This window comes from Ornithorhynchus anatinus, chromosome 4 (genome assembly GCF_004115215.2).
Source record: "Ornithorhynchus anatinus isolate Pmale09 chromosome 4, mOrnAna1.pri.v4, whole genome shotgun sequence".
NCBI lineage: Eukaryota > Metazoa > Chordata > Mammalia > Monotremata > Ornithorhynchidae > Ornithorhynchus > Ornithorhynchus anatinus.
Window position 1 is genome coordinate 32,441,867 of NC_041731.1, and position 15,860 is coordinate 32,457,726.

The following is a 15,860-nucleotide window of genomic DNA, read 5'->3' on the forward strand; positions in this document are numbered from 1 at the left end:
CTTGACCTCGAGAACTATTTAGAGAGGGAAACTGGACCTCTTCCTCCTTTCTCATGACCTGAGCCCTCCCGCTGCCCGAACCTCAGCGATGGCATTGCAGCCTCCTGTGGAGCTCGTCGAGGGCAGGGAAAGTGTCTGTCTGCGTTGTCGTATCAAACTCTCCCAAGCGCTTAATACGGTGCTTTGCGCGGAGTAAGTGCTCGATAAATACGATTGAATGAATAATCCCGGCTCCATCATTTTTCTGCTGCGTGACCTTGGGCGAGCTACTTTGCTTCTATGGACTCCAGTAACCCCTTCTGTAAATTGGGGATTAAGCCTGGGAGTCCCATGTGGGATGGGGACTGCGTCCAACCTCATTAGCAGAGCTCCTTGTTGGGCAGGGAATGCCACTGGCTATTGTCGTAGTGTACTTTCCCAAGCGCTTAGTATGGTGCTCTGCACACAGTGAACGCTTAATGAATATGATGGAATGAATGAATGAGATTGTATCTACATAGAATGGATGAGCTGGTTCCCTCCAAGTCCTTGGCACATAGTAAGTACCATTAAGACTGTAAGCCCCACGTGGGACCACCTGATGACCTTGTATCCTCCCCAGCGCTTAGAGCGCTGCTCTGCACACAGTGGGCGCTTAATAAATATGATGGAATGAATGAATGAGCTTGTATCTACATAGAATGAATGAGCTTGTTTCTCCCCAAGTCCTTAGCACATAGTAATTACCATTAAGACTGTGAGCACCACCTGATGACCTTGTATCCTCCCCAGTGCTTAGAGTGGTGCTCTGCACACAGTGGGCGCTTAATAAATATGATGGAATGAATGAATGAGCTTGTTTCTCCCCAAGTCCTGAGCACATAGTAAATACCATTAAGACTGTGAGCACCACCTGATGACCTTGTATCCTCCCCAGCGCTTAGAGCGCGGCTCTGCACACAGTGGGTGCTTAATAAATATAATGGAATGAATGAATGAGCTTGTATCTACATAGAATGAATGAGCTTGTTTCTCCCCAAGTCCTGAGCACATAGTAAATGCCATTAAGACTGTGAGCACCACCTGATGACCTTGTATCCTCCCCAGCGCTTAAAGCACTGCTCTGCACACAGTGGGTGCTTAATAAATATGATGGAATGAATGAATGAGCTTGTTTCTCCCCAAGTCCTGAGTACATAGTAAATACCATTAAGACTGTGAGCACCACCTGATGACCTTGTATCCTCCCCAGCGCTTAGAGCGCGGCTCTGCACACAGTGGGTGCTTAATAAATATGATGGAATGAATGAATGAGCTTGTATCTACATAGAATGAATGAGCTTGTTTCTCCCCAAGTCCTGAGCACATAGTAAATGCCATTAAGACTGTGAGCACCACCTGATGACCTTGTATCCTCCCCAGCGCTTAAAGCACTGCTCTGCACACAGTGGGTGCTTAATAAATATGATGGAATGAATGAATGAGCTTGTATCTACATAGAATGAATGAGCTTGTTTCTCCCCAAGTCCTTAGCACATAGTAAATGCCATTAAGACTGTGAGCCCCACCTGATGACCTTGTATCTTCCCCAGCGCTTAGAACGGTGCTCTGCACACCGTAGGCACTTAATAAATATGATGGAATGAATGAACGAGCTTGTTTCTCCCCAAGTCCTAGGATGGATGAGCTTGTTTCTCCCCAAGTCCTTAGCACATAGTAAGTGCCCTTAGGACTGTGAGCCCCACCTGATGACCTTGAATCCTCCCCAGCGCTTAGAACGGTGCTCTGCACACAGTGAGCGCTTAGTGAATATGATGGAATGAGTGAGTGAGCTTGTATCTACATAAAATGAGTGAGCTCGTTTCTCCCCAAGTCCTAGGACAGATGAGCTTGTTTCTCCCCAAGTCCTTAGCACATAGTAAGTGCCATTAAGGCTGTGAGCCCCACTTGATGACCTTGTATCCTAGCGAGTTCTAGGGAAGCAGCGTGGCCCAGCCGAAAGAGCCTGGGCTTGGGAGTCAGAGGTCATGAGTTCGAATCCCGCCTCCGCCACTTGTCACTTGTGTGACTTTGGACATGTCACTAAACTTCTCTGTGCCTCAGTTCCCTCATCTGTAAAATGGGGATTAACTGTGAGCCTCACGTGGGACAACCCGATTCCCCTGTATCTCCCCCAGCGCTTAGAACAGTGCTCTGCACAGTGTAAGCGCTTAACAAACACCAACATTATTATTCTTCTTAGGCTGGATGAGCTTGTTTCTCCCCAATAATAATGTTGATATTTGTTAACCCACGCTGCTTCCCAAGTCCTAGGATGGATGAGCTTATTTCTCCCCAAGTCCTTAGCACATAGTAAATGCCCTTACGACTGGGAGCCCCACCTGATGACCTCCCCAGCGCTTAAAACAGTGCAATAATAAGCGTTTAATAATAACGCCATCCTCATCATTCTATAAAACAAGTAATCACATTGCGGTTTGAGGCCAAAGGAGGGGAGAGGGGCCGGTAGGGGGGCCCTCCCCGACCTCCACCGGTGCTCGCTCCCGAGGCTGGCTCGGTAGCCATGGAGACGGGGTTGGAAGTGGGCGTGGGGTGGTCCTTTGTGAGGGGGAGGGGCGGAGGGTGGAGGAGGGGCGGAGGGCGGGGAGCGTTTGAACGGTCCAATGGGGGAAGCGCGGGCGGCGTCCCGGAAGAGGCGGCAGGACAGGCCCGGCTGGGGCTCCGGCCTCCCTCCCACCCCCATCCCCACCTTCCTCCCGACGCCTTCCTCCTCCTTCTCCCCGTGGCGTCTCCATGGCACGGCCTCCCACCTCAACCATTTCCTGAGAAGGCGCCTCTGGGCCCAGCCCTGCCGCTGCTGGTGAGACCCGCCACCCCCCTGCACCCCACACCTGCTCCCTCACAATGACCTCTGTGACCCCGCGATGCCTGGACCATCAACTCCCTCACCATGGCCTCTCTCCCCCCCCCCGATACCGATCCCTAATACTATTGGTGTTCGTTTGTTAGGCGCTTACTATGTGCAGAGCACTGGCCTAAGCGCTGGGGGAGAGACAGGGTCATCAGGTGGGCCCACATGGGGCTCACAGTCTTCATCCCCATTTGACAGATGAGGCCCAGAGAATAATAATCATCCTGTTGGTATTTAAGCGCTTACTATGTGCGGAGCACTGTTCTAAGCGCTGGAGGAGATGCAGGGGAATCAGGTGGTCCCATGGGAGGCTCACGGTTAATCCCCATTTGACAGATGAGGCCCAGAGAATAAGAATAATCATGTTGGTATTTAAGTGCTTACTATGTGCAGAGCACTGTTCTCAGCGCTGGGGGAGATGCAGGGGAATCAGGTGGGCCCACGGGAGGCTCACAGTCTTCATCCCCATTTGACAGATGAGGGAACTGAGGCACAGAGAATAATAATAATAATGTTGGTATTTGTTAAGCCCTGACTATGTGCAGAGCACTGTTCTCAGCGCTGGGAGAGATACAGGGGAGTCGGGGGTCCCACGGGAGGCTCACTCTTCGTCCCCATTTGACAGATGAGGGAACTGAGGCCCAGAGAAGTGAAGTGACTTGCCCACAGTCACCCAGCTGACAAGTGACAGAGCCAGGATTCGAACCCATGACCTCTGACTCCCCAGCCCAGGCTCTTTCCACTGAGCCATGCTGCTTCCCTCAAGGCTTCCCCCCATTAACTCAGAATGTCCTCTGTGACCCCACATTACTTGTCCCTCAGGGGTGCCCCCCATTTCCCTCCCCCCAGCTCCCTCACAGTGACCTCTGTCACCCCGGCATCCTTATTCATTCATTCAATAGTATCTGTTGAGTGCTTACTATGTGCAGAGCACTGGACTAAGCGCTTGGAGTGCCTCTGCTCCTCCCCCTCTCCCTTCCTCTCCCCTCAGCACTGTGCTCATTTGTATATATTTTTATTACCCTATTTTGTTACTGAGGTGTCCATCCCTTTCATTCTATTTATTGCTATTAAGTTGTCTTGTTTTTGTCCGTCTGTCTCCCCCAATGAGACTGTCAATGGGCAGGGATGGTCTCTATCTGTTGCCCAATTGTACATTCCAAGCACTTAGTACAGTACTCTGCACACAGTAAGCGCTCAGTAAATACTATTGAATGAATGAATGAATGAGTGGACAACTGGGCACCAGATAGAGACCATCCCTGCCCAATGACGGGCTCACAGTCTAAACGGGGGAGACAGACAGCAGAGCAAAACAGAACAAAACAAAACCAGACAATATCATCAAGATAAATAGAATAATGATAGTATTTGTTAAGCGCTTACTATGTGCAGAGCACTTTTCTAAGCGCTGGGGGAGATACAACGTAATCAGGGTGTCCTATGTGAGGCTCACAGTCTTCACCCCCATTTTACAGATGAGGTCACTGAGGCCCAGAGAAGTGAAGTGACTTGCCCAAGGTCACACAGCTGAGAAGCAGCCGCACTGGGATTAGAACCCACGACCTCTGACTCCCTCCCAAACCTGGGCTCTTTCCCCTGAGCCTCATTAACAAAATCAATAGGGTAATAATATATACAAATGAACACAGTGCTGAGGGGAGGGGAAGGGGGAAGAGCAGCAGGTGGGGAGGGGGTAGGGGAGGAATCCCTCACATTTCTCCCCCCATCAGCTTCCTCTGAATGACCTCAGGATCCCCCCCATACCCCCCATTAAATCCCTCCGAATGACCTCTGTGCCCTGTGACCCCGGGGTGCCTATCTGTGACCCCATGTTACTTATCCCTTGAGATCCCCCCACACCCCTCCAGCTCCCACAGAATTTCCTCTCTGACCCCCGGGGTACTTCTTATTTCCCCCCTTAGAATCAGCTCCCTCAATATTTCCTCTCTGACCCCAGGGTGCTTATCCTTCTGGACCATTCATTTATTCAGTCGTATTTATGAAGTGCCTACTGTGTGCAGAGCACTGTACTAAGCGCTTGGGAAAGTACACACTGTAGCGATTCATTCAATAGTATTTATTGAGCGCTTACTATGTGCAGAGCACTGTACTAAGCGCTTGGGATGAACAAGTCGGCAACAGATAGAGACAGTCCCTGCCGTTTGACGGGCTTACGGTCTAATCGGGGGAGACGGACAGACAAGAACAATGGCACTAAACAGCGTCAAGGGGAAGAACATCTTGTAAAAACAATGGCAACTAAATAGAATCAAGGCGATGTACAATTCATTAACAAAATAAATAGGGTAACGAAAATATATACAGTTGAGCGGACGAGTACAGTGCTGTGGGGATGGGAAGGGAGAGGTGGAGGAGCAGAGGGAAAAGGGGAAAATGAGGCTTTAGCTGAGGAGAGGTAAAGGGGGGATGGCAGAGGGAGTAGAGGGAGAAGAGGAGCTCAGTCTGGGAACGCCTCTTGGAGGAGGTGATTTTTAAGTAAGGTTTTGAAGAGGGAAAGAGAATCAGTTTGGCGGAGGTGAGGAGGGAGGGCGTTCCGGGACCGCGGGAGGACGTGACCCAGGGGTCGACGGCGGGATAGGCGAGACCGAGGGACGGCGAGGAGGTGGGCGGCAGAGGAGCGGAGCGTGCGGGGTGGGCGGTAGAAAGAGAGAAGGGAGGAGAGGTAGGAAGGGGCAAGGTGATGGAGAGCCTCGAAGCCTAGAGTGAGGAGTTTTTGTTTGGAGCGGAGGTCGATAGGCAACCACTGGAGTTGTTTAAGAAGGGGAGTGACATGCCCAGATCGTTTCTGCAGGAAGATGAGCCGGGCAGCGGAGTGAAGAATAGACCAGAGCGGGGCGAGAGAGGAGGAAGGGAGGTCAGAGAGAAGGCCGACACAGTAGTCTAGCCGGGATATAACGAGAGCCCGTAATAGTAAGGTAGCCGTTTGGGTGGAGAGGAAAGGGCGGATCTTGGCGATATTGTAGAGGTGAAACCAGCAGGTCTTGGTAACGGATAGGATGTGTGGGGTGAACGAGAGGGACGAGTCAAGGATGACACCGAGATTGCGGGCCTGCGGGACGGGAAGGATGGTCGTGCCATCCACGGTGAAGAGTGACAATCCCTGCTCATTGTCTAGAGGGGTGGGGAGGCCCACATCAATACAAGTAAACAGATATCAATAGAAATAAATAAAATGAAGGATACAGAAGTGCTGTGGGGTGGGGAGGGGAGGAGAGAAAAGGGAGCAAGCCAGAGCGAAGCAGAAGGGAGTGGGAGATGAGGAAAAATGGGACTTAGTCGGGGAAGGCCTCTTGGAGGAGTTTACAACACCCCCACTCCTCCAGCTCCCTCAGAATTTCCCCTCTGGCCCCAGGGTGCTTGTCCCTTGGGTTCCCCCCAAATCAGGGATTTTCCCCATCATTCAGTGGTATTTATTGAGCGCTTACTGGGTGCAGAACACTGTACTAAGCGCTTGGGAGAGACCGATATAACAGAGTTGGTAGACAGGTTCCTTGTCCACTACACTCTAGAGGACGGTAACACCATCTGCACCCTAACTAATCCCCGTGCTCTTTCCTCCTTGGGATTTCTGCTGTGGGCAGGGAACGGGGTCTACCAACTCTGTTGTGTTGTATGCTTCCAGGCGCTTAGTACAGTGCTCTGCACACAGTAAGCGCTCAATAAATGCCATTGAGGTCCTTACTCTCTCGCTTGCCTCCTCTTACCTGGGTATTTAACCCCTCCCTAACCCTACTTAAGTGGTGTTCTCTGCCTCCCATCAGTTCACACAAATCACTTCTCTTTCTCTCCCCCCACCCCACCCCCACACCTTGACTGGAACCTTCACCCTTTCCCTCTCTAGACCGTAAACTCATTTTAGGCAGGGACTGTGCCTGCTAATTCTATTGTACTCTTCTAAGCACTTAGTACAGTGTTCTGCATCTAGTAAGTGCTCAATAAATGCCATTGATTTTTTCCACAAATCCAAACTATTACTCCAAACCAATCAATCAATGGTATGTAGTGTTTATAGTCTGCAGAGCACTGTTCTAAGCGTTTGGGAGAATGCAGTGCAACTGACCTGATAGACACATGTACCCTGCCTACAGTAAGTTTAGACTAGAGGATTAAACCCTAGTTCCTTTCACCTCTACAAACATAAGATGTCCTCCTCCTCCTCATCTCCACAGGTGAATGGAGCCCAGGAGGACATGGGGTAGCATCCCCCTTGTTGTGACCTGGGACTGTGTCTGTTTATTGTTATATTGTTCTCCTAAGGTTTAGTAAATTGCTTTGCACACAATAAGCACTCAGTAAATACGATTGAATGAACTGATGAATCGCCTCTCCATTGCTTCCACATCCCAGGGAGCAAAGCAGGCTCACTCTATTGTATTCTTAGGGCTCCATACATCCTAAGAGCTAGTTGACTGATTGACCCCTACCCTCCTTCTTGCCCGGGTGCTAAGTGTTTCCATGCTGATGTCATAGCCCCTCAACTTTAAGGGCAATTGCAAGGTGTTTAATGCCCCCAGTCTTCATACATATCCTAGGCCTCTTACCCAAGAAAAGAAGATTCCTTCCCAACTCTATAAGCTCCTTGTGGGCAGGGAATGTCCATTTTATTGTTGTATTGTACTCTTCCAAGTACAGTGCCCTGCATGCAATAAACGCTCAATAAATATGACTAACTCAACAGAAAAGAATTCATCTCCCCTTTTCAGAACTACTGCCCCTTTCTCCCTCGACAAATTGGAGAGTCACCCAGTGGTTTAACTGAACAGCTTTCTCCAAAGCTTTTGCTGTTCTAGAGTGGATTTCTCACATTCTCAGTAGCATCCCTGTCCGGTTCAGCCAGGATCAAGCTCTCGCAGAAATCCCGCTGGGCATCTTGGCCAAGGGCACGCTAGCTTTTATTACCCTAACAACCAGTGGTAAGCTTGGTGTGCTGTTGCATCATCATTGCTAGGCAATAAAGCCTAGAATGGTTGTTATAATGGTAACCCAAGTGCTATCTGCCCACTGTCACTGAGAGAACTAAAGTCAATCAGCGGTATTTATCGAGTGCTTACTGTGTGCAGAGCACTGCGCTAAGCCCTTGGGAGAGTACAGTAGAAGAGAGCTGGTAGATGCGCTCCGTACCCATAACGAGCTTGCCATCGGGATCACCATTCGGACTTTCCCTTCCTTCTTTTTAGCTTGCTCTTTTGTGGTTTGAAATTACCCACCCACAATAGAGTTTTTGGGGAAAAAAAAAAATCCCATGATACCAGTGTTCCCGAATTTGGACCTGCAGGAATAATGCCAGATCTGACAAAAGAGGAAAACTTGGTTATGCAGTCAGTTAAATGTTATGAACCTGGGGTGAATGAGAGGAAAGCAGGACGGAGGAAGAAACGTTCTCTGCCTGGAAGTGGCTGTATAATATGTAGGAAATCAAGAGCAGGATATTTTAACTTTGAAGGATTCCACTTCAAGGAGAGCTAAGCACGAGGCAATTAGACATTCTGCTATCTGGGGTGAGCGTAGGTTGCCTGGAGGCAGAGATGGGGAGCCTTAGGGGACCTCTGCCGGTCCCTCCTAACCCAAGAATCCATGAATTTTCATCATTTATCCCAAGAGAAGCAGCATGACTCAGTGGAAAGAGCACGGGCCTGGGAGTTGGAGGACCTGGGTGCTAATCCCCACTGCCATGTGTCTGCTGTGTGACCTTGGGCAAGTCACTTCAGTTCTCCGTGCCTAAGTTACCTCATCAGTAAAATAGGCATTCATCTGCCTCTCCTGCTTAGGCTATGAGCCCCTTGTGGGTCAGGGACAGTGTGCAGCCTCATTATGTCTTCCGTGGTTCTTGGCACATGTTAAGCGCTTAAGTACCAATAGAATAATAATGATTATGCCATTTTGTAATTTTTTAAAAATATAAACAATAATAGAGGGACAGATGAACTGAAAAAATATTGGAGTGTAGCAGCGTGGCTCAGCGGAAAGAGCACGGGCTTGGGAGTCGGAGGTCATGGGTTTGAATCCCGGCTCTGCCACTTGTCAGCCGTGTGACTGTGGGCAAGTCACTTAACTTCTCTGTGCCTCAGTGACCTCTTTTGTAAAATGGGGATTAAGACTGAGCCTCACGTGGGACAACCTAATTACCCTGTATCTAACCCAGCGCTTAGAACAGTGCTCTGCACATAGTAAGCGCTTAACAAATACCAACATTATCATTCTGAATTTGATAAGCTAGGTACTCATAGTTTATAATTAAAATGAAACCTTTTTCTCCAACAAATACTAAAAGGAAGTAAAATGAAGAGGCTGGTATAACAAAGTGTTGGTTTTAATGAGGTGGTCCCTGAGCTGTGGTTCCAACGGATCGAGCCCGAGAGAATCAACTATCTGATTTTAGAATGGGTGCGCTGTTCATTCAGTCATACTGAGCGCTTACCGTGTGCAGAGCACTGTACTAAGTGCTTGGGAGAGTACAATATAACAATAAATAGACGCATTCTCTGCCCACAACAAGCTTACAGTCTAGAGGGACAAGGGACTAGACAGTGTTTAAATGCTTTTAACCATCCTATTCATTTTCCATTCTCCACGGCCTCCCCCGCGGCCCCCCCCACACTTCATTTTAGCTTATGATCAAGGGTCCTCACTTGATCTCCTCGAGTCACCCTGGACAGTGTTTTTTCTTAGTAGTCAGGCAGGCTAAGAGGTCACAATGCTCGTGATGTAACTCCAATAGAAAAAGCAGTGATGCGGTGGCAGCTGCCGCTCCCGTCCCGTGCCACCTGGGCAGCGCAAATCACTCATTCAAGTGGATCTGACCTGTACTGTAACTGCCCTCTGCAAAAGACCTAACGTACAGCATATCACGTTTGCTTTAGAGTGGGGGAAAAATCCCCTAAGGAGCAGGAAAATCAGAGGCTTCTCCTGTTAGAACCTTGGTGATCCAATTGCTGTTTCAATGATCAGGTTTCCTCCCTGCCGGAAAAACGAAATCAAGACGACCACCACCCAGAAAAAAGTCTTGCAGTCGTCAGGTGGAACACATAGAATAACAGTGACGGTAGGTGACGGGATCTGGGGGTAAGGGATGGGGGACGCTGGGCTGGGGCGGGGGAGGAAGTTTTGCTCTTGTGGTGTAGCTCTGCTGTTGGGCAGGTTGACTTAATAATGGTGGTATTTGGTAAGCGCTTACTATGTGCAAAGCACTGTTCTAAAGCGCTGGGAGGTATGCAAGGTGATCTTGACATAATACACTTCAGCAACCCAGGTAATCTTGCTTGCACACACCCATGTGCTGCCTGAGTAGTATTTAATGAAGGGCGGTTGGCACTTTTAATTTATTCCATTTCCAAAAAGCTTCAGGACGACCACATTTTTACTTTTCACACATTCTACGCTCTCCTTGGTGGGCCAAGAGTTTACTTGTCTAATGGTGGTGAGTACCAAAAGCTTTGGGAGATGCGTCTAATGCTGTGGGACGCGTTTTCTGCTTCTGTTTTGTTCTTGCATATGGCATGATTCTTTTCTGTTTTCAGTAGGGGCGGGGAGAAGGAGTTGACCTATTTCCCGAAGACCCCGGCTCAACCTGTTGTCCTGGCTGTTCTAGATCAGGATTGTAAACTCTATTTTGATTTTTTTCTAATCCAGTCTGCGACCTTGGGCTGGAATGGAGGATTAAACGGGATCTTTTGGGAGACCGTCTTGTCTATTGCTTAACCAGAGGACCCAGTGGTTCTCTGGCCTGTAAGCTCGTCTCTAGTCTGTAAGCGCGTTATGGGCAGGGAACGTGTTTGCTAATTCTGTTATGTCCCATTCTCTCAAGCGCTTAGTACAGTGCTCTGCTCGCAGTAAAACGCTCAATAAATACCACTGGTCGATCGATTTTCGTAGAACGTTAACTCCCACCCTTCCCCTCCTCATCCACTCTTGCCCCGCCTAATCTCGCTCGGCTGCCCCATGGTGCAGCCGCATGGTGAAGCTCGGATCTGGATCCAAGTCTTTTAACATGGCCCCACTGGCTTGGCTTTCAGGCGCTCCCGCTCCGAGTCAGTAAGCTCTGTTGTTTATGCCCAGTTTACTTATCCGCAGATCAACCCTTTATTGTGTTGCCCTCCCCCGCCCGCCAGAAGAGAACGATGAAGAACCGCTCCACATCTCCCCCCTTACATGTTCATGTGGATGAGAACACCCCCGTCCACGTCCACATAAAAAAGAGTCCGAAACCACCACCGGCCAGGAGCCAGGTAGGAGCACGTCGACGGCGGGGCTTGGTGAAGGCCGCCGAGCGGCCCAGGGGAAGACCTGGTTCTGGAGAGGTTCCATCCGCCTCGTCCGGTTCTGGGCTTTGAGAGCGTGTTCTCGTCTGCAGATCGGTGGCGGCTTAAGCGGAACCCGTGCCCTGCGAGCCAACCACTGTGACGCTTGCCTGGTGTTGCAGCAGGGGTGCAGTTAGGTCTTCTTGTTTTTTTTCCCCCATGCTGCAGAAAGCGCACAAACGTGGCATGAAAGGAGACACCGTGAATGTAAGGAGAAGTGTCCGAGTGAAAACCAAAGCCCCTTGGGTGCCCCCCGGAAAAGGATCGTGCCGCGATGCCAGCTACAAGTGGGAGGTACAAAGCATCCCTCGGGCAAGGAGAGGGTCACTGAGACTCCAGCCAGCCCTAGCCGGGCAGGCCCAGGGAGGGTGGCCGTGGGAGCACCTCCTGTGGAACACACTGGGCGTTTCAGGTCGATCGGTGGTATTTATTGAGCGCTTACGATGCACAGAGCACTATGCCAAGCGCTTTCAGATAGCAGTGATCTGCGGCTCAGCTGCTTTGAGAGGGGTGTCCATTTCCACGCCATCTTCCCCCGAGCTGGTCTGCCATTGCAGGGGAGACTCCCAAGTTTTCGGCTCCCCTCCCCGCCCCCCAGCAGTCATGCTGCCCCCTGGGTGGAGGGATGACGGCCTGCCCCCAAGAGGTAGAGGGACTAAGGAAGGTGGGGAAACTGATTATCTGTTATGCAGGCATATGAACTTGGGGATTTTATTCACCAGGCTGGGTTAAAAGTCTCACTTAAGCATTTTAAGACAGAAATTCAGTGTCACTGATGCAAAGAAGCAGAATTGCCTAATGGACAGAGCATGAGCCTGGGAGTCAGAACGACCTGGGTTCTAAATCCCAGCTCTGCCCCCTTATCTGCTATGTGACCTTGGGCAAGTCACTTCACTTCTCTGGGCTTCAATTACCTCATCTGTAAAATGGGGATGAAGACGGTGGGCCCCTTGTGGGTCATGAACTGTGTCCCACCTGAATAGCTTGTATCTTCCTCAGTGCTTAGTACAGTGCCCAGCACGTAGTAAACGCTTAATTATTATTCATTCATCCATTCATGCAATTGTATTAAGCTCGTACTCTGTGCAGAGCACTGTACTAAGTGCTTGGGAAAGTACAATACAACAATATTATTATTGTCATCATTATTATTATCTCTCTGAGCCTCAGTTTTCTCATCTGTCAAATAGGGATAAGATATGAGCTCTGTGGGGCTTGGATTGGGTCTAATCTGATAAACAAGCATCTACCACGGTATTTTGCTCATAGTAAGGGCTTAATAAATGTAACTGTTATTATTACTATCAATAATAAACTTTGAGCTGTTGCCTTTCCTTCTCGGTCTGAATCAGGGCCCAACTCATCGCCTGGAGATAACACCCCCTTCTTCGGAGAAGCTGTTTTCGGTTTTGAGACTGAGCGACCTATCGACAGATGAGGACGAATCTAATGGGCAGAGCAAAATTAACCGCTACGAGAAGAAGATTGATTCTCTGATGAACGCCGTAGGCTCTCTGAAATCTGAGGTGAGCTGAGAGGGGAGGGAAAGACAGGAGCAGCCTGGGGGCGGGAAGCTGACTTGGGAGGCCCCCTTACCCTCAGAACCTAGATCCCCTGAAAGGTGAGAGTTTTTTCCCCTCCTCCCCTCTCCCCTCTGACGGCCGTCAGAACTTCTGGACTTTTTAACTTCATTCAAACCTTTTTCTCCCCCAGATGTACAGCTAGGAGAGGATCCAAAAGCTTAGTTCTGTTTTTTGTTTTTTTTCTGTACACTGTAAACTCCTCCATTAAGTACTATAAGCTCCTTGAGTGCAGGAAGCATATCTATCAACATTATTGTATTCTTGCAAGTGTTACCACAGTGCTCTGCATAAAGTAAGTGCTCAATAAATACCATCAGTTGCCCCCAGAAATAGTTATGACTATAACAGACCCCACTATGCAACAGAGTTCATGGAGGGGGTTGTCAGGCAGGAGGTTCGAAAGTCTCAAAACAGCGGCAGCATCTTGCTCTTGATAAAGAGAAGCAGCGTGGCCTAGTGGATAGAACACGAGCCTGGGAGTCAGAAGGACCTGGGTTCTAATTCCAGCTCTGCCACTTGTCTGCTGGGTGATGTTGGGCAAGTCATTTCTCTGTGTCTCATTAACCTCATCTGTAAAATGAGGGTTAAGACTGTGAGCCCCATGTGGGACAGGGACTTTGTCCAACCTTATCAGCTTGTATCCTTCCCAGTGTTTAGAACAGCGCTTGACGTGTAGTAAGCACTTATTATTACTCTTAATTAGTCTTTTGAGGAGATTTGTGCCCCAGTTTTAAAACTCCCAAGGAGCCAAATATTTAGATATCCCTCAGTGTTCTTATAACTCCTCCAGAGAAGCAGCACGGCCTCCTGGATAGAACATGGGCCTGGGAGTCGAGAGGACTTGGGTTCTAATCCTGGTTCCGCCACTTGTCTGCTATGTGACCTTGGGCAAGTTACTTCACTTCTCTATGCCTCAGTTACCACATCTGTAAAATGGGATGAAGACCGTGAGCCCCCCCCCCCCCCCGGGGACAGGGACTAGGTCTAACCTGTTTAACTTGTACCTACCCCAGCATTTAGTACAGGACCTGGCATATAGTAAGCACTTAACAAATACCATAAAAAGCTATCAGCTCCCTGGACCAAAGCTGCCTTTCCTGATCCCGCTTGCCCCGGCTTCGTTGTAGGTGAAAATGCAGAAGCGGCAAGACCAGCACTGCTTAGCCAAACGGCTGCTGGAGGAGCGGAAGGAGGAGCTGCAGGACGTGGCTCACGAGCTGGCTGAGACCGAGCACGAGAACAAAGTGCTACGACGCAACATTGAGCGCATGAAGGAGGAAAAGGACTACACTGTGTAAAGCCGCTTTCTCCTCCTCCCATACTGCCCTCAGGGCCAGGCCCAAGCAGCGATGTCTTTCCCTACCCAGCTCTATCAACCCGGGGCCTGGGCTTGTCGTTTTTTTTGGGAGATGCCCTCGGGGGGTACCCTGCAGGGCGGGCCGGCCCTCAGTCGGGGTCGGAACCGGCCCCGTGCTTCCCAGTGCTTGGTACGACAGCATCTCTCCCGATCTGATTCGCTCTTGCCAGTCTCTGCCAAAACTCTTCATTGGCAAGAGGAGACAGGAAGCAGACTCTGCCTAACCCTCCCCTCACCCCTCTAACTTCTAAATTTCTGCCGATCGGGTAGAGTCGGGATAATGATTGGATGGGGTTGGGATAAGGGTGGCTGAAGGTGGTTGGAGGTCTAATGTTTTGCGGGCTTAGCGCAGCTGGTCTCCTGCAAGGAGCTTTGGGGAAAGAGACATCAGCCAGTCATCCTTCTGAAGTTGTTCCATATTCTTCCTCCATTAGTCTGAAGCAGCGTGGCCTAGTGGATAGAGCACGGGCCTGCGAGTCAGAAAGACCCAGATTCTAGTCCTAGCTCCGCCACTTGTCAGCTGCTGTGTGTCCTTTGGCAAGTCATTCACTTCTCTGTGCCTCAGTTGCCTCATCTGTAAAATGAGGATTGAGACTGTGAGCCCTATGTGGGACAGGGACTGTGTCCCACCCAATTTCCTTGTATCTACCCCGCACTTAATACAATGCCTGGCACATAGTAAGCACTTAACAGATATTATTATTATTATTATTGTTATTTGGGGAAGTAAATCCAGCCTCTTGGGGAAGAAGTGCCATGTAATCCAAGTTCTTTACAGTAGTGACCTGATTAATTCAAAGCCCCAGGCTTGGGAGCAGTCCCTTACTTTGGAGGGAGATTCACTGAAATTCATAGAAATCCTGTAAAAACACATTTTTTATGGTATTTTTTAAGCCCTTACTATTCACCAGACCCTGTACTACTGCTGGGGTAGATACAAGCTCATAGGACTGGACATATTCCCTGTCCCACATGTGTCAGGCGCTGTCCGAGGACAGGGGTAGAGACAAGCCTATCAGGTTATCGGTGGTCTCTGTCCCAGGTGGGGCTCACAATCTTCATCCCAATTTTACAGATGAGGGAACTGAGGCCCAGGGAAGTGAATGACTTGCCAAAGGTCACACAGCAGCTGACATGTGGCAGAGCCGGGATTAGAATCCAGGTCTTTTTGACTTGCGGGCCTGTGTTCTGTCCACTAGGCCACGTCCCCTCCCTAACTTTTTTACGAGATGTTCTTCCCCTTGACTCTATTTATTGCCATTGTTCTTGTCTGTCCGTCTCCCCCGATTAGACTGTAAGCCCGTCAAACGGCAGGGACTGTATCTGTTGCCGACTTGTTCATCCCAAGCGCTTAGTACAGTGCTCTGCGCTCAATAAATACTATTGAATGAATGAATGAACTCCACTCACGCCCCTCTAGGCCTCAGTTTTCCCATCCGCCCTCCCCTGCTTGTTGGCCAGGTGAAATTGGGCCGCTGAGAGGGCAGAAATAGTTCACCGAGCAGGGTTGTCCTTGCAGACTGCAGAAGAAACACCTGCAGCAAGAGAAGGACTGCCTGATGTCCAAGCTGGTAGAAGCAGAAATGGATGGGGTGGCGGCGGCCAAGCAAGTGGTCGCCCTGAAGGATGCGATTGGCAAGCTGAAATCCGTAAGTGGTGGAGAATGACACTTCCCTGGGGCAACTAGCAGATTCTGAGTCGGGGTGGGA

The 15,860-nt window shown here is 49.8% G+C and overlaps 1 protein-coding gene across 3 annotated transcripts in view; it reads left to right on the plus strand.

Moving 5' to 3' along the window:
- The first annotated feature begins 2,634 nt into the window (after window positions 1–2,634).
- Window positions 2,635–15,860, plus strand: part of ODF2 (outer dense fiber of sperm tails 2) — a 30,001-nt gene continuing 16,775 nt past the window's right edge. For 2 of the 3 annotated variants that reach the window (XM_029063210.2, XM_039911760.1), the window contains exons 1-6: window positions 2,635–2,839; window positions 9,863–9,956; window positions 11,380–11,505; window positions 12,564–12,737; window positions 13,922–14,088; window positions 15,671–15,800. In XM_029063210.2, the coding sequence (XP_028919043.1) occupies window positions 2,643–2,839; window positions 9,863–9,956; window positions 11,380–11,505; window positions 12,564–12,737; window positions 13,922–14,088; window positions 15,671–15,800 (888 nt within the window). In that variant the 5' untranslated portion in view covers window positions 2,635–2,642. Of the gene's footprint in view, window positions 2,840–9,862; window positions 9,957–10,984; window positions 11,140–11,379; window positions 11,506–12,563; window positions 12,738–13,921; window positions 14,089–15,670; window positions 15,801–15,860 lie in introns of those variants that run through there. The other variant, XM_029063211.2, reaches the window with a different exon arrangement.